General features: G+C 63.0%; 1 protein-coding gene across 1 annotated transcript; it reads right to left on the reverse strand.

The window, feature by feature from the left end:
* Positions 1–8,007: 8,007 nt before the first annotated feature.
* MKNK2 (MAPK interacting serine/threonine kinase 2) lies at positions 8,008–16,129 on the reverse strand. The gene is made up of 13 exons (XM_067312600.1): positions 16,045–16,129; positions 13,274–13,355; positions 13,072–13,173; positions 12,821–12,918; positions 11,856–11,935; positions 11,671–11,744; positions 11,365–11,469; positions 11,067–11,122; positions 10,831–10,926; positions 9,406–9,600; positions 8,602–8,766; positions 8,469–8,512; positions 8,008–8,356 (listed from the first exon to the last, which is right to left on the reverse strand). Exons 1-13 carry the CDS (start codon positions 16,090–16,092, stop codon positions 8,086–8,088), a joined length of 1,416 nt encoding a protein of 471 aa, XP_067168701.1. The 5' UTR covers positions 16,093–16,129; the 3' UTR covers positions 8,008–8,085.
* Positions 16,130–18,688: the final 2,559 nt, after the last annotated feature.

Below are 18,688 nucleotides of genomic sequence, written 5' to 3' on the forward strand. Positions count from 1 at the left end.
GTCTCTTAGAGGTGCATGCACTTGCAGTTGAGAGCAAATGTGTGGTCCTTGATTCGGCACGTTCAATAACTATTGAGCGAGGAGACATATTGCTCTCCCGTTCTGTTTTCTGCCGTTTTGCCTTATCATTTCTTTAATACACGATGACATGCTATTTATATTGATTCGAGGCTTGGAGACTCTTGCATCGCTTGGGATTCTCGGAGATCAATCGCTATAGCCAGCCATTGCCGTGGCATAGCCCAGTGATATTATTACACCGTTGTTTTTGGTCGAGAGCTGCCAGTCTGGCTTTGTATCATGTTCTCAAATACATATTCCTGCTGCATTACATATAGTAATGTTAAACAAATATACACAGACGGGTTCTAGTAGAGACAAAGTAAGGGCTTAGTCTGGCGGGGGATCCTTATGAGAGACTTTCCAGAGTTTATAGATCCATGCTCAAGTCCTGTGTTACAGCACAAAGGATTTTGGTACTGAAGTGCCACCTGAGAGCCCCAGCAAAGGGCAATGGTCATGTTAGCCCGTAGCTACACAGCAGAGCGTTTGTCCTGAGCTCCCATTTTGACACTGGTCAAAAATGCGTTTGGAAAACCCTCCTTGACATGAAAAACTCCAGAAGTGCAATGTGTAGCTTAACCAAAAGAACGTTAAGGGGTGAGCTGGCTGCAATTCATAACTACCTGAGGTGCAAAAACTTCAGTAATAGCCTCTCCCTGCATCTAACAGAGGAGGAAATAAAAAGTTCTGCTAACTGGTTGAAGAACAGCCCAGAGGGCCGTGCTGTGTTTTAGGAGGGAGGACAACCACTGGAATAGGTACAGGTGTGGTGGAATCTACCCCACTGGCAGGTTTCTACTGGATCTTTTTAAAGCTGTGTTACGCTTCAAATGACCTAATCTGGGAAACTCCTGCAACCACAGTTAGGCTGGAGTTCAGAGCTGACCATCGTAATGGTCCCTTTTGGTGTATAGTCTGTGCATGTCGCAATGAGTAAGAGCCTTACTTTAAAGGAACCTATTTCTTTTTCCTTTGAAATCTTTCTTATGTTAATAACAACCGAGCATTAAACACAGAACCATTATCTTGTTTAAAACTTCATGTCCTTCATGCCGTTTGCTCAACACATCGCAGACTCGCACCCCATTGCTGGATGGGCTGCTTCCATGCATCTTAGCACTGTACTTTTACCTGCAAAATGGTATCCACGTATTTGGCAGCTGCCAGTGCGAAGTCTGTCCAGTCCCGGCTTGGTCCTCGTAGGCCGTCGGATGGCTCATTCGGGCCATAAACGTTAGAGGGAGCTAAAGACTGCTGCATGCACCCCAGCGCAGGCCTGGAAGACCTGGACGCTACGATTTCTCGCACCCTGGTTGGCTTTTCCCAGGGCAGATGGGCACCGGCCGCTGTGTCCCCGCAGCCCTTCAGCTCCATGAGGGTCAGAAGAAGCCCTGGCCGAGGGCTGCCCTGTGCTGGGAAGTGCGTGAACATCCACCCAACCACTGCTAATGGGGACAGAGGTGGAGGAGGACAAAGTCTTCCTCCCGCTGTATTCCCCCTCCTAAACCCCAGCAAATCCAAGGCTGGGCCGTCCTCAAGAAACAATGTCTCCAAGGGTTGGTGCGTCTCGCAGAGAGGGTGCCTGCTTCTCCGACACGCAAGGAAGGGGTTCGACACCCCCTCTAGAGCCCTCCTGCTGGTTTGGGGCCTGGCAAGGGGTATGGGGCAGGCGATCGCTCCCCGCTGATCGCGTTTGGAGCCGTTCAAGCCGTTCAACTCCAAGCTCCTGGGCACCTCTACTCATCATATGGGCCGTGCCGCAGCTCCTTAGACAAATCCTATTTATTCACCATGTGATGAATAAGAATGATTCATATCGTGGTGGGATCCAGCGGCTAAAACCAGGCCCAGCGTAAAGAAACACAAAAATAAGAAGAGATAATATGGATAGCACAGAAATCCATTTGGGTCACTGTCACCTTGGCAAAGGAGCATAAAACAAGCTCTGTGAGATGGGGCAAGGTGTTTGCTACGGCGTCCCAGGACCAAAGCACTAATGATCGCCGCAGCGTTATCAGACAAAGAAATGCAGTCCAGAACAGCGCTATATGGGAGCCTTCAACAGCCCAGAAATAAATCTGAGCACAAACGCTCCTCAAAATGGTAAAGCTCTGTTATTCCTGGATGTGATAGCCAACAGATTTCTTCACAAATCAGGCACTCAGCGAAAGGCAGCGCTATTTTCGGCTGGGTTTTGATAAGGAATCATAATACGATAGAAACCCTCGCCATAGTAATAGCTCTGGGTGGAGGAGTCAGTTTAATTCCATCGGTGAAGGCTGCCCAAATACGGGGCTGGAAATAAAGGTCCTCGGTTGCAAGCTGCAAGCTGATGAGGACAGTGAAAACAGTGCAACCGGAGAGCTTGATGGCAGAGGCCACCTGACATTTCTTTGACTTGTAGAGGCAAAAAAATATATATTTGGAATATATAGCCCAAGCAAAGGACTATGTAGCTAGACTAACCTGGCTGAGCAACTCATTCCAAAAGGGGTTATAATTAAGAATAAAGCAAACTCCCAGGAGAACTGGGACAGGCGCGTCTTAGGTGTTAGCAAGCGTAGGGATGAAATGAACCTTGCCAAACCTCATGCCTTAGGAATAAGCTTTTAGTTAAACCTTCCAACAGGTGAGACCCTGACTCGCCAGCCCCGCGCCGCGCTCCGGCCGTGGGCAGTGCCACTATGGCGCGCAGGGCCATGCCAACGTGCTCGGGCTTTTTCCTCCGTTTTCCAGGACTCAGAGATCCTGTAAAGGTCCCGGCAGTGCTGGCCAGAGGGTGCCCCCCCCACCCCCCCGGTCCTCGAGAGAGAGCTGGTCATGGGAGGAGAACCTGGACATCTACAAATCATCCCCCAAAATGACAACTGAAACAGCACCAAAAAAAGAAAAAAAAAGTCAAACCAGTTTGTTTTGGTTGCCTGGACAGGAGCCAGGGGGGGGAAATCACTGCAAACATCGCACTGCTTCTCCCCCCCCCCCCCCCCCCCAACCACCACCCCACAGAGCCCTTTAAAAGCACAAAAAGGAAAACAAACCATTTTGTTCGATGCAGAACATCCCTTCCCTCCCTCCTCTCCTCGTGGCCGGGGTGGTTTGGGGGCTCACCGCACATTTAGGAGAGGAGTTTGGGGCTGAGGGAACCTGCATCCTTCAGGTTGATTTTTTTGGGGGGGTTGTTTCCAAGTGATCAGTCAATGAATCAAGACTTTGGAGCTTCACCCAGATCTTCTGCTGTCTGTAGAGCCAGGCTCATTCCCCCTGAAAGGATGAAGATGCTTCATCCGCCTGCTCCCCCTCCTCGAGGTCTGGCCGCCCCCGGTCGCCACGTCCGCACCGAAGCTGGGCACGATCCTGCTGGCGGTCCAAGCGCCACGGCCGCTCTGCTCGGAGCCGACGTCTCCGTTAAATCCAGAAAGCTGGAGAAGCCGCACAGGCACCCCAAGCTGCTCTGCTTGCACCCTTGGCTCCCGTGGTGGTGCCGGCCGGCGCGGGCTCCATCGGCTCGCCTCCGCTCCTGCGCGGAGCGTTTCTGCAGCGCGTGGTGCTGCAGGCTTATTTATATCGCCCGTCGCCCAGCAGGAGAGCCTATTTTGGGACAATGCTCGAGCAACTGAGCGCCGCGGGTTATTTTAATTCAGCGCGGGTCTGTTTTCAGCGCTGCCCTTCTCCGCACGTGCGGCGAAGGGGTTTCCAACCAGCGGGTGCTTTCTGGGGGTGGGGACGCCAGGGAAAGGAAGGGCCACCACGGGAGGAAATTTTGCAATGAGATTAAAAAATAAAATCCAAACCGGCCTCAGCAGCGAGGCCCGGGATATGGGTGACGATGGGAGGGCAGTTTGTGGGACAGACCGCGAGCAAAGGGCAGGAGAAGGAAGGGTTTGAGGAGCAGCGATTTGAGGGCTCAAGCCCAGGTGAGACAACACGTGAGCGGGGAAGGTCTGGGAGAGCAGGATGTGCAAGGGAGGAAGATGAGGAAAGGGAAATTGGCCAGCAGGACGCTGCTAAAATGTTCGGGATCGCCTGGACGTGCTGCAGTGGCTCCAGGCACGGGAGGGAGCAATCGCTTTGCTCCACACGGCGGGACGCCAGCCTGCGAGTCCTCTCCCCACGGAGAGGGCTCGGACCTGCCAAACGCGCAGGACGTAACGGAGTGGATGGGCTTTGTGCTGCTCCAACCTGCATCCTAACCCAGACACAATATCTGAGTACAGCGGGTTGGCTCGCAGCTCCCCCAGCACCAGGCTGGAAACCTTCTTCCTGGGCCAGAACATGCTTCAAAAATTAAATTACATGAAATAAATTAAATCAGGTCTTCCCTGGCCGTGGAACAAAGCAAGCCAGGGCTCCTGCAGCCCTTCGCTGCCTGCCGATCCCCAGCTTGCTTTCTCCTCTGCCCCTGTGTGCTTACCCGTCCCCAAGATCCCCACCACCTTTTAATTCATTTATTTTTATTATGCACTCACTTCTTGCCTCAGTTTCCCCCTCCCCAGCCCAGCAGATCCCTCTCCCCAAGGCAGAGGGGGCCGATAGTGCCAGGGACCGGGGGGGGGGGAAGCCGTCCCAAAAGCCCAGCGCCTCCTCTGCAGCCCCGGCCGGGAGGCAGCACCGTGCACGGCGCTGCACGGTGACGCTCCCGCACCCTATTTGGGGCACCCGAAGGCTCACGCCACCGGGCTGGGAGAAGTGAGTCAGGGCTGGAGCCGCCGCCAGCTCATGCTTCTGGCTTGCAGAGCCGGGACCTGACGGCCCGGCAGGACCGGTCCAAAATAGCCTCTCCTGCAACTCCAGTCCTAACTCCAACCACCTCGCAGACAGCCTGCGACTATCCAGAGCTGCATTTGGGCACCAAGAGACAGAGCTGGGCTTAAATAAGTCAAGCTCAACCCCTTCAAGGCAATTCTCTCCAGGTATCTCACTCCCACCACCACCTCTAGGGAAAAGCAATTGGGGCCACCAGCATCTTTCCCGCAGGGTCCCGGCCCGCTCCTCGGCCAGCCCCGGCCTTCCCCCATAAATCAGCACCCAATTCCTCCCCCTAATTTAGGAATTAGGGCACAGGAGCAAAGCAGACGCACGAAGCCACCTTCTCACGTAGGTCTCAAGGCATTTTTATTAAATCCTTACAAAACAGAATACAAAATTCTGGCATCAACAATTGTTATAAAGGAAAACTTCAATTCAGCTGTATCAGTTCACCTGGTACATACAGTAAAGTGCTTGTTTTTTGTTTTTTTTTTTCCTTTTTAATTTTTTTTGTTTGTTTAAGTCTGTTTTCAATTTTCAAGCCAGCCCCCCGCCCCGACCGGAGGCTGCCGTGGTACAAACCAACAGTGCGCGTTCACGTGACTCTTGTCGAACCAGCTTTGGCAGTCTTCATCGGTTGTAAAGCGGAGAAAAGTTTCTCCCGTATTGATTAAAAACAAAACAAAACAAAAAAAGTTAGCTTCACAGTAAAAGTTTCTAACCAGTTCTAAGTCGAGTTAGTCGGCCGACAGGGGGATGGGGAGGGGGGAAGCCAAAACGCTTAAAGTTTCCAGCTTAAAACAAAGAGGAAAAAAAAAAAAGAAAAAAAAAAAAGAAAAATAAAAAGGACTTAAGGTGGTTTCCAGGACAGATGCTTTTCGGGGTGGGAAAGGCTTTGCAAGAGCCCAAAGAGGCGGGTGAAGGGCTGCGGTGAGGAAGGGGGCAGCCGGGTGCTGCCGAGCAGGTCGGGGGGAGCATCTGTCGGGAAAGCAGCCCCGGGAGAGGCGACGGCGGCGCGGACAAGCCGCCCTTCGCCGCTGTCCCCCTTCCAAACCCGGCCACCGAGCCGAAAAAAAGGGCTGGTTAAGCCAAGCCGGGCCCAAGCAGCGCCCGGAAAAAGCTCCCGCAGCGTTTCGGGGCGGCCGGGACTCGAACGACGAGGACGTGCCCCGCACGAGCCTTTCGCAAGGGTGTATATATAAAGATAGATCTTCCAGGTGGGAAGCTTGGTTTGCCCAGAAAAGCACGGGGGGGGGGGGGGGGGGAGAAAAATTCAGAGACGTTCCCCCACCATCCCCTTCCCACAATTTAAAAAAAAAGAAGAAAAAAACGACACAGGCTGCGGCGCGCAGCATTAACAACAGCTTTCACAACACCAGCTCAAGGCATCGCGTACTGTACATCATTCAAGTATTTCTTAATATAAGACAACAAGGAATTATCTACAACTGATAAAACAAAATAAGCTATAAAAAGTAACAATGTACAATCAAGATGGATTTCCCCCCCCCCTCCTTTAAAGAGACCTTTCAGGGCGTCGCAACCTGCTCGGGGGGGGGGGGGGCAGGTGCCCGGTGCTGCCCCCCAATTCCGAGCAGTCGGGGGCACCCGGAGGAAGGGGGGGAAGATCGTAAGTGCGAGGCGGTTTCGGGGGAGCCGGCGCTGCCCCGGGAAGGGCCAAGAAAAAAAAAAATCGCCGGTCCTTTCCCCCCCGCCGCCGTCGGCACCCGACGCCATCGCCTCCCGCGCCAATTCGCGCGCGCGCCTCCCTGAAAACGAAAACACAAACAACAAAAAAAGCGCCCCCAACAACATAGATTGCATAGTATTGCTGTCAGCAGTCTTCAACTACAACGGAGAACTTTATTCTGAGACGGCGACCGTCTCGGACCGAAGCCCCCGGGGAGGCTCTTCCCGGCTCCGAGCGCGCTCCCCTAAACCTCCCGCCGCACACGCCGCGCGCCAAGGGCACGAGGTTGCTTTTCCCAAAATATAAAGCTCAAAGCGTCGAGCGCGAAAGGGAGATAGATAACGAGGGGGGGGCGGTTTCCCTCCCCGCGGCCCTGGGGTGGGGTTGGGGGGGGGGGGGCAGAGGGTTTTGGGCCGGGAAGGGAGGCGGAGGGGACGGCGGCGGGCTCAGCTCGGCGGTTCGCTGCCGGAGGGGGACACGCATGCACATGCACGTGCTTGGGGCCAGCCCAAAGCCACGCCAGGTCGCCCCTCTGGCCAAAGCTCCCCCCAAAAATAATCCCCCCCCCACCCCCACCCAAAAAAAAGGGTTTTTTTGCTGGCTTTTTGCCGCCCCGGAGACCTCGCCGCGCGCTCAGGCTGCCGGCGAGCCCCCTCGCCGAAAGCGCCGAGCGTCGCCCAAACGGCCGCCGTCCCCAATTTCGGGGGGGCCCCTCCGAGCCCCCGCCACCCCGAGTCCCCCCCCGGGAGCCGCTCAGCGGCACCAGCCCGCCGCGCAGGGCAGGGGCGCCGAGGAAGACGTTTCTCTGTGCCGGCTCTGGATAAAAGCCCAGTTAGCAATTTAAAACCAATAATAATAATAATAATAATAAAAAGGGGGGGGGAAATAGCTTATTTTGAAGCAGGCTGCCAAGGGGGGGCGGCTCCGAGCCAGGGAGAGACGGCACCTCGGCAGGTCCCTGCTCCCTCGCGGGCGACGGCTCTCCGCGCCGGCAAAACTCCCCCCGGCTTTTCTCCTTCGCCTCCTGGCTGGGTTTCGTCCGCTCGCCCGATAGGATCGACCCCCCCACCACCACCCCGAAGAAGACCAGCGAGAAACCTGCAGCCGCGGCGAGGATGCCACCGCCGTTGCCGAAAACGCGACCGAGGGCCTTTTGTTCACAGTACGAAACGAGCCGAAATCACCAAAGCGGCCGCGGGTACAAAGAGTCCTTTGGTGTCGGGAGAAGTGGTGGTGGTGGGGGGAAATAATAAGTCGGAGGAGAAACCAAGAGTCAAGAAACAAAAGTCCGTGCGTCTGTCGGGCGTCCTTGAATGTGCTCTGGGTGAAGCAACCTCACGCTTGATTTAATACCTTAGAAAAAGAAGGAAAAAAAGAAAAAATAGATCTTAAACAAACCCTCCCACCCCCAGGACTTACAAGATCAGCAAAACCTTGGAAACCAGCCAACAGGGAAGAGTCCTGATCTTGTCCCCAGCTAGAAACAGTGTTGGTTTTTTTTTTTGTTGGGTTTTTTTGTTTTTTTCCTTTTTAAAAAAAGAGAAGAGAGAGAGGGGGCAGCACGCAGAGGCGCGGCGGGGGAGCGCTCAGGCCTGGTCGGCCACCAGCACCAGCGGCGGGGCCACCAGGTGCTGGCCGGCGGCCACCGCCTTGGCCAGGCTGCTCTTCTGCCGCCGCTTGGCCAGCTTGGACTCGGAGGGGGGAGAGAGCTGCATGGCCCATGAGGTAGCTTTGATGATGATGGGGGGCGCCTCCTCCTCCTCCTCCTCCTCTTCGTCCTCGTCGCGCCGCGTCAGCTGCCGGTTGACGGCGATGGCCTCGGCGGCGAAGGAGGTGAGCTCTTTGGCACTGCTGTTCCTGCCGGAGGAGACCGAGGTTGGGTTGGTTGGGCGACGTCCGAAAGCCCGACGCCGACCTCGTCCCCGCAAAGCGGTGAGGGCAACGGGGTTTTTGGGGGGGCCTCGCTCACCTCTGCAGGATGATGGGGGTGGGCAGGGTGTTATCCGGGGCGCACTGCAACGAAACGGAGGCGGGTTAGCACCTGGTCCCCACCACCACCAGGAGCTTCGCTGGGGCAGGGCCACGGGGCGCTGGGCACTCACCCCCTGCACCCACGGGTGCTCCAGGACCTGGGCCGCACTGAGCCGCTTCTTGGCGTCCCTCACCAGCAGCTTGGAAATGAGGTCTTTGGCTCCGAAGGAGATGTGCGCCCAGTCCTTGTCAGGAAACTCGTACTTGCCTTCCTGGATGCTCTCAAAGAGCATGTTCTGTGACGGGGGTGACAGGGGGGTGTCAGTGGGCCCGGGCCTGCTGCCACCACCCACCACCACCCCCATCATAGGGCCCAGACCCACCACCACCATGGGGGGCCCAGGGCCACCACCACCACCCACCACCACCATCATGGGGCCCAGGGCCACGGCCCGCCACCACCACACCCACCACCACTATCATAGGGCCCGGGCCCACCACCGCCACCACCATGGGGCCTGGGCCCACCACCACACACCAGCACGGGGCCCAGGGCCTGCCCCCCCCACTGCCGCCAGCACCACCATGGGGCCCAGGGCCGCCACCACCACCACGAGGCCCAGAGCCCACCACCACCACCACCCACCACCACCATCATGGGGCCCAGGGCCACCACCACCACCCACCAGCACTATCATAGGGCCCGGGCCCACCCCCACTGCCGCCACCACCACCACCACCACCATCATGGGGCCCAGGCCCGCCACCCCTACTGCCACCAGCACCACCATGGGGCCCAGGGCCACCACCACCACCACCCACCACCACAATCACAGGGCCCAGGGCCACCACCACCACCACCCACCACCATGGGGCCCAGGGCCACCACCACCACCCCCCACCACCACCCACCATGGGGCCCAGGGCCACCTCACCTGGCAGGTATGGCAGGCCTCGCCGCGGTCCCAGCCGCAGTCGGAGCCGCAGTGGCCCACGAAGGGTGGGTAGCCGCTCAGCATGATGTAGAGGATGACGCCCAGGCTCCACAGGTCGCAGCGCTTGTCGTAGATGGACGCCTCCTCGTTGAAGGCCTCCACCACCTCCGGGGCCATGTACTCGGCGGAGCCGCACTGCGGGGCGAAGGCGGCCGGTTTGGGGCGAGCCCTTCCTCCCAAAACCGGTGCCAGACCCGGATTCTGCCCCGTTTCCCCCGGGGCCGGCAAAGACTCGTTTCTCCCAGGAATTGCGGCAAAGGGTCACCCCAACCAGGAGCCACTGCAACCATCCATCCCACCCCCCCAAAAAAAAGAAAGAAAGCAAAAAAAAGCAAAAAAAAAAAAGCAAGTGCTGCTCGCTGGCTCAGAGGGACACGATTCCCCGCCGGACATCCCTGAGGCTCCCGGCACTGCTGTGGCCAAGCCCTGGGATGCAAAGGAGCATCCGCGCCGGCCGCACGGCCGGGACAAAGAGGTTAATTGAGGCATCGGCCTGGCAAGCGGGAGAAGCCGCAGCGGCCAAGCGCCACGGGGGGAAGAATAAGTAAATAAAAATTAAAAAAAAATCCTGCTCTGCTTGTTCCTCCACCCGGACGCGGGGCGGCCACCGGAGGAGCCGAGCTCCAGGGCCGCAGGGGTTAATCGCTGATGTAAGGAGAGGCGCAGATGTCTCCTCGGCCTCTCTCCCTCCCTCCGCCGGGATCGTCTGGGGCTTTCCAGCTCACGTGACCCGTCAGCCCACACGGGCCTTGTGACGAGGGGACGAAAAAAAAGCTGCGGCAAACAGATAATCAGCCCTGTAACGAGAGGCCTCGGCAAGCGCAGAACAGCTGATGCCACAGGAATTAAAAAAAAAAAAGCCTTTGAGCTGCGAAGCTTTAACCCTCCGGGCCCCAGAGAGCAGAGAACTGGGAACTTGCTACACCTATGAAATCCAGAGCTCGCACCGGCAGAGGGGCAAAAGGCAGGATGGGGCGATAACACCGCGGCAGCGTGCTGGGGTGTTTTGGGGATGCTGTGCACAGCCCCCCACCACCGGCGCGACGTGCCCGGCGTTGCGTCAGCCTCCCGCGGCACGTGAGCCGGGGCCAAAACACCCCCCCCCTCCCCGGGGTGACGCCCTGGGCTCGCGGGAGCCTGCGCCGTGCCGATAAGGGCCCCGGGGGCTCCCCGCGTGCCGGCTTCGGCGCTCGGCCGAGCCAGGCATCCCACAGCCCCCCTTCCCGCTCCGGGGATCCCGAGTCTCACCAGCCCCCCCCCGGCTTTGCATCCCCCCCGCTGCACCCCAATAGGGGCCAGGGCGCCGCGGTGGCGAGGGTCTCCGAAAGCCGGGGCCGGCGGGGGGGCACGTGCGCGCGCACTCACCGGGGTGAGCAGCTCCGGGGTGGAGATGGGCGAGCAGTCGCCGTTGAGCTTGATGCCGCTTCCCAGGTCGAAATCGCAGATCTTCACCGGGGAAACCTGGCCCGGGAAGAGGAGGAGCCGCCGGTTACCCCCGGCCTCGGCAGCTCCCGCCGCGGCCCTGCCTTCGCCGCCCCGGCGCTAATCGGGGTCGGGAGACGCGAGCGGCCTCCCCTGCGCCCCCCCGGCCGGCCGCTCACCTGGTCGGGGCTCTCGCAGAGAATATTTTCCGGTTTTAAATCCCTGTGCGCTATTCCTGGCGGGAGGAAAAATTAAAGAAAGCAAAGTCAGGGGGAAAAAATATCCCCCCAATTTGGGGACAGCCCCACGGCAGAGGGCAAAAGCGCTGCCGGCCGGGCCCAAGCGGAGGAAGGGGCTGAGCGAGGGGCAGCGGCTTGGCGCCGCAAGAAGCTTCGTGCCGGAGCCGGGCCCGGCCACGACGGCACTGCAGAGGATCCGGCCGTGCCACCGTTCCGGCCCCGGCGCTTCCCAACTCACCTTTGTTGTGCAAAAAGTTGAGGGCGCTGGCGATATCCTGCACCACCACGCTGGCCTCGAGCTCGTTGAAGTGGCGCCTCCGATGGATGTGGGTCAGGATAGAGCCTGGGGCCGGGCGAGAGGAGAGAGCGGCCGCTCGGCACACAGCTCCCGCGGTTCCCGGCCCAGCTCCTCCCCAACCGCTCGGATTCGGGCAATTTTGCAGGTTTTGCCGAGGTTTTGCAAATTTGCCGAGGAAGCCCGGCGCCTCGCAGCCACCTCTCCCGGGATGGGGGAAAACGGCGGCTAACGCCATGGCGCGCTCACCTCCCCGCATCTTCTCAAACACCAGGTAAAACCGATCCTCCTCCTCGAAGAACTCGATCAGCTCCAGGACGTTCCTGCGAGGACACCCGGGAGAGCAGCGGGTTGGATCCCATGGGTGTCCCAAGGTTGAGCCAGGCCTCAGCGTGCCCCCCCAACCACGAAGGCCGTCGCCTCGCCCACGGTACCTGTGTCCTTGGCACTGATACAACATCTCCACCTCCCGGAAGACCCTGCTCCGGATGTGTCCCAGGCGCTTTTCGATGATCTGAAATGCAAAAGGAGACGGGGGGGAGGCTTAGAAACAGGTTGGGGGGGCGACGGGGCTGGCAGCAGCTGCACCCCAAGCCAGGCGGGCGCTCAGCAGCGCCGGGGACCCAGAGGGGACAGCGAGAGGCCAGGTTGGAGCCGCGTGGAGCCGCCGGCGGTGCCCGAAGGGGTTAAGGCTGCGGAACAGGCTGTTCCCCTCCCAGGCAGCGGTGCCAAGCCGGCTCTTCCCGCGGCCGCCCGGCAGCGGCGGGGCCCGCGCCAGGGAGAGGTTCGCGCGACGCGCGCGCGGCCGAGCCAGGCGCTTCGCCGGCTGCAGAGAAGGGCCCCTCAGTCCCGCTCCGGGGGCTCCCGCCGCCGGGATGCGGAGCGGGAGCCGGCGAGGAGGCGCTCTGCCGCCCAGCTTCGGCAAGCGGCCCGGCAACCCCGGCCCTGACGACACCCCGAAACCCCGGCGGGGCGATGGAGGGGGGGGACGAGGCTCCTATCGCACTTTGCTTGCTGGAGCATCTGGGCCACCTTTTCCCAGCTCTACGCCCCGAAGTCCAGCAGGATTTTGCCTGCAAGCCCTGACGCCAGGTGGCACGGGGCTGCTTGAAGGGCTGCGCTGTCCCCTTGGCTCGAGGCCACCGGAGACCTGCAAACGGTCACGGCTGCTCCTCGGTGGAGGGAAAAACACCGTGTTTCCCTTCTCCGGAGGCGGCAGCCCCTTTGCCAAGGCACCGCAGCAGCGATGCCAACGGGGCGCCGATAACGGCAGTTCCCCGCGCCCGGCTCCACACGGTCACACCGCTCGGGGGATCAGGACAGCCCGAGGGGCGGAGGGGGAAACCGAGGCACGGGGTGGGACCGGAGGCCGGTGGGCAGCGCCAGCGCGGAGCCTCACCTTCACCGCGTACTCCTTGTTGGTGATGAGGTTAATGCAGGACTGGACTCGGGCGTGAGCGCCTTCGCCGAGCACCTCCTCCTGCAGCTGGTAAACATCTGGCGGAGCGGGGCTCCCGTCAGCCTCCGCAGGCGGCAAAGCACCGCACGCCCCTCGCGTCCCCGCCGGCTCGACGCCGTCACCCTCCCCGGGGACGTCGGGTCAGTCCCGAAAGGCACCCCGGCGTCTCGCCTTGCTCGCCCCACGCTCACCTTCGAACCTGCCGGAGAAGCTGTCGGTGGCTCTGCAGCGCTTCTTCTTCTTGTTCCTTTTCTTGGCGTCGGGGATATCGATGGGTTGGCTCGACGGCATGTCTGCGGCACAGCAAAGGCGCCCGGCGTGAGGCTCCCGGGGGACTGTGGCCTGGCCCGCCCCACGCGCCCCCCCAGCGCTGCCCCTCGCCCCTGCGCTCACCGGGACGGGGCGGGCACTCGAAGTTGAAGACGGACTCCAGGTGGTTGGACTGGTCGAACTCCAGATCGAAGGGGTTTTGGCCCTGTGGGCGGCAAGAACAAGAGTGAGGTGGCAGCGGCCCGGCCCCAGGATGTCCACGTTGGCCCCCCGTGACGAGCGGAGCCACCACGAGGGTGGCCCAAGACAAGGATCTCAACGCACACCTGGTTTGGCACCCTGCCCCACTCACCCCGGCGAGCCGGCTACCTGCTCGTCCCCACGGGACCGAGATACCAGGTGCTGCTACAGCAGAGGAGCCCCAAGCCAAGACGGCAAGAGGAGGAGGAGGAGGAAGGCTTTGAACATATCTCTTGCCAGGGACGATGCTCTGGGCACGTGCCTCCAGGCCAGCCCTAGCGCGGCGCAGGGGGACAAGGAGTGGCCGCGGGGCCGGCCGCGCCAACCCAACCCCAAATCTCCACCTACATCTGAACCGCATGGAGGAAAACAAGCCACCGGGCCCCATGGGCTTGGCGGGGAGAACCCCAAACCAGCAAACCACCCCGGCCAGAGCTCCTCACAGCGCTTCCCAGGCCAGCCTTGGCCGCCGCCGGGCGCAAGCGCGTCCTCCGCGCTCACCGCAAGGTCACGGCGGGCTGGAGCCTGCTCGGCCCGGCTCCGCTGGGGAAATGTCAGGGCGAGATGCCCTGCTGCACGGCGGCGGGTAAATATAGAGCACCCACGGCGGCACCCTGCTCCCTTCCCCATGCCGGTGGCATGGAGGTCACCCAAGCCACGGAGGCAGCTCCCCGTGCCACCGCGGGCCCCTGCGCTTTGGTCCCCAGCCAACAATGCTCAGCCCCAAGATCCTGCCGGGACGTCTGAGCTCCTTTGGAGCAGGATCAGGCCAGGATTTATCCTCTGCGCCCACCCCAAAGCCTCCCCGGGATGGGCAACTGCTGAGGAAGAGCATGGGAAAACCTGATCCCCCCCCAATGGCACCCAGCACCGGCCCCCTGGGCACCCCTCACTCGCAGGGGACGCCGGGACACCACCCGCCAGCGGAAAGGAGAGCGCCTGCATGCCCCGCTCCGGCAAGGCGAGAAGGCCCCAGCCTCTCCGGGGTTACGAAAGCCGTTTGGGTGGAGGCGGATTTCTCCGGAGCATTTCCAAACCCGCCCCGATGCCCCAGCGCCCGGGAAGGGCGCCAGCCCGGATCGAGTCCCGGGAAGCAGCTAACCCCCCCCCTCCCCGGCACGCACGGCTGCCACGGCTGGAAGCAGCTAGAAAGCGCCTGTTGCCTCCTGCCGCTGCTCTTGGATGGCCGCCATGCTCCGGCAAGCCCCGGGAGGCGGCCGGCAGTGGAGGGTGGATTTGGCCCCGTTCACCACCGGTCAGGCAGGACCAGGCCCCGAGGGCCCACGCGTGCCAGGGAGGGTAGGGGTGGGCTCCTCCGGATGGGTGCGCAAAAGGTTCGGGAGCGGGGAGGCCCCCGAGTGAACGTCGCCGCTTGAACGCTGCCTCCATCAGCGCCTCCGGCACGCTCCGGCCTCCGAAGGCCCCGGGGGGGGGGGGGGGGGGGAAGCAAAAAAAAGAAGAAAACACCCAGGAAAACCCCTTAAAAGTGAAATTCGGTGTCAGTTCAAGCAAATGGAGCAGGTTTCGGGTGATCTCCCGGCATCCCTCAAAGCCTTCGGGGCCAAACTAAGCAAGGATCCCGGCACCCCGAGCCGGCTTCATGGCCCTGCTCGGCAGAAACGGCGCTGCCAGGGAAAAGGCTCCCCGCAGCCCCCCGAGCTGGGAAAACCCAGGAAAAGGGGCTGCGCTGGGATGAGCCGCCCTCGACGGGATGCACCAGGGGCTGCACGCACCCCCCCAGGCCGGGAAAACCCAGGAAAAGGGGCTGCGCTGGGATGAGCTGCTCTCGACGGGATGCACCAGGGGCTGCACGCGCCCCCCCGGGCCGGGAAAACCCAGGAAAAGGGGCTGCGCTGGGATGCGCCGGGAGCCGCACGCGCCCCCCCCGGGCCGGGGCAGGGGGAACACGCGCTCCGCACCGCTTTCACCCCCCCCCCGGTCCCATCCCCAGCCCCGCCAGCAGCAGGATTTGGCCCCGGCGCGAGCTGCTTGCGCAACCGGGCGCCGAGATTGACGGAGCCTGATGGGGCCCTTGGGCGGGCGCCAGCGCCGGGGCTCCCGGCCAGCGCCTCCCCGCGCCGCGGGGCCACCCGCGCCCGCGCCCGCCCCCGCGCGCGCACCGGAGCCGCAGCCGCAGCCACGGCTCGACCGCTCGGTGCAAACCAGCCCGGCCAGGAGGGAGCTGCCACCGCTGCTGCTGCTGCTGCTGCAATAGAGAGGGAAACCCCCCCCCGCGACGTGGGTGCTCGGGCTAAATCCTGCAAGCGGGTCCCCAGCCGTCGCTCTTCCAGCTCCTTTTCCCTGGGGGGGGGGGGTTGCAGCACCCCAACATCCCCCCCCCGGGGGGGCGGGCGCCCAACGCCCCTGACACCTAACAGCTCCCTTCCAGGCGGTGGCAGAATTAACCCCCCGGTTGGGTTTTAACAGCAACGTGACGGGCGCTTCCTTCCTTCAGGTGGTTTTCGGGGGAGCGCGAGTGGCGTGACACAAAGGAGGAAGCTCGCGGCCCGGCGGCAGGTGATGCAACGCGGCGCACTGCAGCACGCAGGATGCGGCCCGGCCGCCGCCGCCGCCACCGGGGCCCCGCCGCCCGCCCGGGATCGCGGCTCCGCCCGACGGCGACGCGCGACGGGACGCCGCCAGCCTTTCTTTACCTTGAAGGAGCGGTGGAAACCTTGGATTTCGGGTTTCTTCTGCACCATTTTGCTGCGGGGAGGGGGGGCGGAGGGGGGCGGCGTTGCTGGCACAAAACGGGGGGGTGCGAATAAAAACTGCGGGGGGGGGAGGAGGCGGGGAGGGGGGAGCAGAGCTGGAGCCGGTCCGGGCGCTGGCTGCAGACCTGCGGGGAGAGCAGCGGGTCAGCGCGGCGCTGCCGCCGCCCCCCCCGCGCCGCCGCTGCCGCCCCCCGCGGCCCTGCTCACCGCGCGGCCCCGCAGTGCCGCCGCCGCCGCTGCTGATGGTACCGCAGCGCCGCCCGCTCCGCTCCGCTCCGCCGCCGGGAGGGGACGCGCCGCCGCCGCCCCGCCGCGCTTTATAGCGGCGCCCCGGCCCCGCCGCCCGCTCCGCCCCGCTCCGCCCCGGCCCCGCCGCTCCGCCCCCCGCCGCCGCGGCTCCGGGGGGGCCCCGACACCCCCCTCCCCCCGCCGTGCTGCAGCTGGGGTGCCCCCCTGCGCTGCACCGGGGGACGGGGACACCCCCCCCGGGCACCCCGCTCTGCTGCACCCGGGGACGGGGACACCCCGTCGGGTGACCCCCTCTGTTGCACCCGGGACAGGGACACCCCCCCTCTCGAGGAACCCCCCCCCCGTACGGCACCCAGGGACGGGGACCCCCCCCGAGCACCCCCCCTCCTTCCCTCCCTCCTGCCCCGCACCCACGGGCCCCCTCCGCCCTCCCCGCGCAGGGGCGTTTCGCGGCGGCCGCGCTGCGTCAACGCGCGGATATAAACAGGGGCCCCGCGCGGTGCCGCCCCGACGGGCCGGGCCGGGCCGAGCCGAGCCGAGCGGGGCCGAGCCGAGCCGAGCCGAGCGGGGCCGAGCCGAGCCGATCCGGGCCGAGCCGAGCCGAGCCGAGGCCCTGGGTGTTGTTGTTGTTCCCTTAATCGCTTCGGCAGCGCCGCGGCTCGCGGGGCCCCGCCCCCACCCCCCCGCGGCCCCCGCCCGCCGCAGCCCGCTGGGCCCCCCCACACGTGTCACGAGCGGGGCAGTGCTCAGCTCGGCGCTCTGCAGCCGCGCTTAATCCTGCCCCGCGGTTGTTTCCCTTCGCCTCCACCAGCTGCTCAAGGCCACCGGGGCCCCGCTCGGTGGGGAGGGCGGTGGGCCAAGCGGGACCCCCCCCGCCGTCACCCGTGGGTGGTGAACGCCGGGCCGGGAGGCGCCGTGGGGGCCTACGGACCCCCCCCTCCCGCCTTAGCGTGACGTCAGCCCCGCACGGGCTGAGACCGGACGGGCTCGGTGCGCGGGCCGGGCCCAGGCCGCGGTGTTGGCGTCGGCGACGGAGGCCAATGGCCGCAGCCTGGCGGCGCGTTACCTCACCGGCCGCGCAGCGCGGGGGCTGCGACGCGATGCGCCGCCCTGGCCTGGCCGCTCGCCCCGCTCCCGGGTGACACGCGGCCCCCTGGCCTGCAGCATCGGCCCCCACCGCCGCCACACCGGGGGAGACTCGCCCCCCTGGCGGCACCCTGCTCTGGGCTGAATTCCCCCCGAATCAGCAAAATCGAGATTTTTGCAAACTCCCGTTGCAACATCCAGCTCCTCCTGGAGCAAAACAGCAGAAAAGATGGGGAAAAAAAAAGAGAAGCCCCAAACTTTGCTTTTTTGAACAGTGTTCCGGCACCCAGGGCCGCCTTGGCCACGGAGGACAAGCAGCGGCTTCGTGGGCGGCCGGGGATTTGCAGCCCCTTTTTTGCTCCGGGGGGTTCGGAAAGGGGAAGGTGGGCAGGGGCCGCCAGCTGTGGGGACCCCCCTGCTCCCCCCCGGAGCCTCCGGTTCTGGGCATGCCACCACGGAGGTCACCGGGAATTACTGGGCGATGAGGAGTGGCACCAGCACCCTGGGGGGCCCCGCAGCACCCCGGGGTGCCCAGTGCCACGGGGACCCCGAGCCCGGCTGGGACATATGTCCATCTAACCAGCACTGTTTTAATGCAGGGAATGGTGGGCAGTGATTTCCCCTCCGTCCGGGGGGGGTCCGTTGCCCCCATTATCCCGCGGGAGCTGCTGGAGACCCACAAGAGCCGGTGCTGGCAGGGGAAGAGGCAGCAGAGCTGGTGGGGAGCAGGGGCTGCAGCCAGGTGTGATGAGAGCGTCGGGTCTCAGGCAGCAAGCGTCTGCCAGGGCTCAGCCAGGGCAGCACTGGGGGGGGCGGGGGGGGTCTCCCCAGAGCCCAGCCCGGGGCGGCTGCATGCCCGGCTCTTCAGTGTGTGCATGCCCAGGCATGTATGACTATGCTTTTTCCATGCACGGAGCCGGGGGTTTCTCCCATGCCGCCGTGCGGGTGCACCCAGGAGCCTGCAATCACCCCGTCAGCTAAATCCCAGGTATTTTCCTCCAGGTCTCCGTGGTTTCTTTTTTTTTGGGGGGGGGGTCCTGCCTTGCAAGCCTGTTTTGCGGCGGCTGTTGCAAACCGGCAGCACCCGTGCGAAAGCCGTGCGAGGGGAAAAGCGGCCCTGGGCCGGGAGGATTAAGCCGAATCGGAGCCCCGCTCGCAGATCTGGTCCCCCGCCTGCAAAACGGGAGCGAAAAGCGCGATGATCCCCCCCCACCCCGGGGCAGCCCCCCGCAGCGAGGCCACCCGGGGC

Source organism: Apteryx mantelli, chromosome 30 (genome assembly GCF_036417845.1).
Source record: "Apteryx mantelli isolate bAptMan1 chromosome 30, bAptMan1.hap1, whole genome shotgun sequence".
Taxonomy (NCBI): domain Eukaryota; kingdom Metazoa; phylum Chordata; class Aves; order Apterygiformes; family Apterygidae; genus Apteryx; species Apteryx mantelli.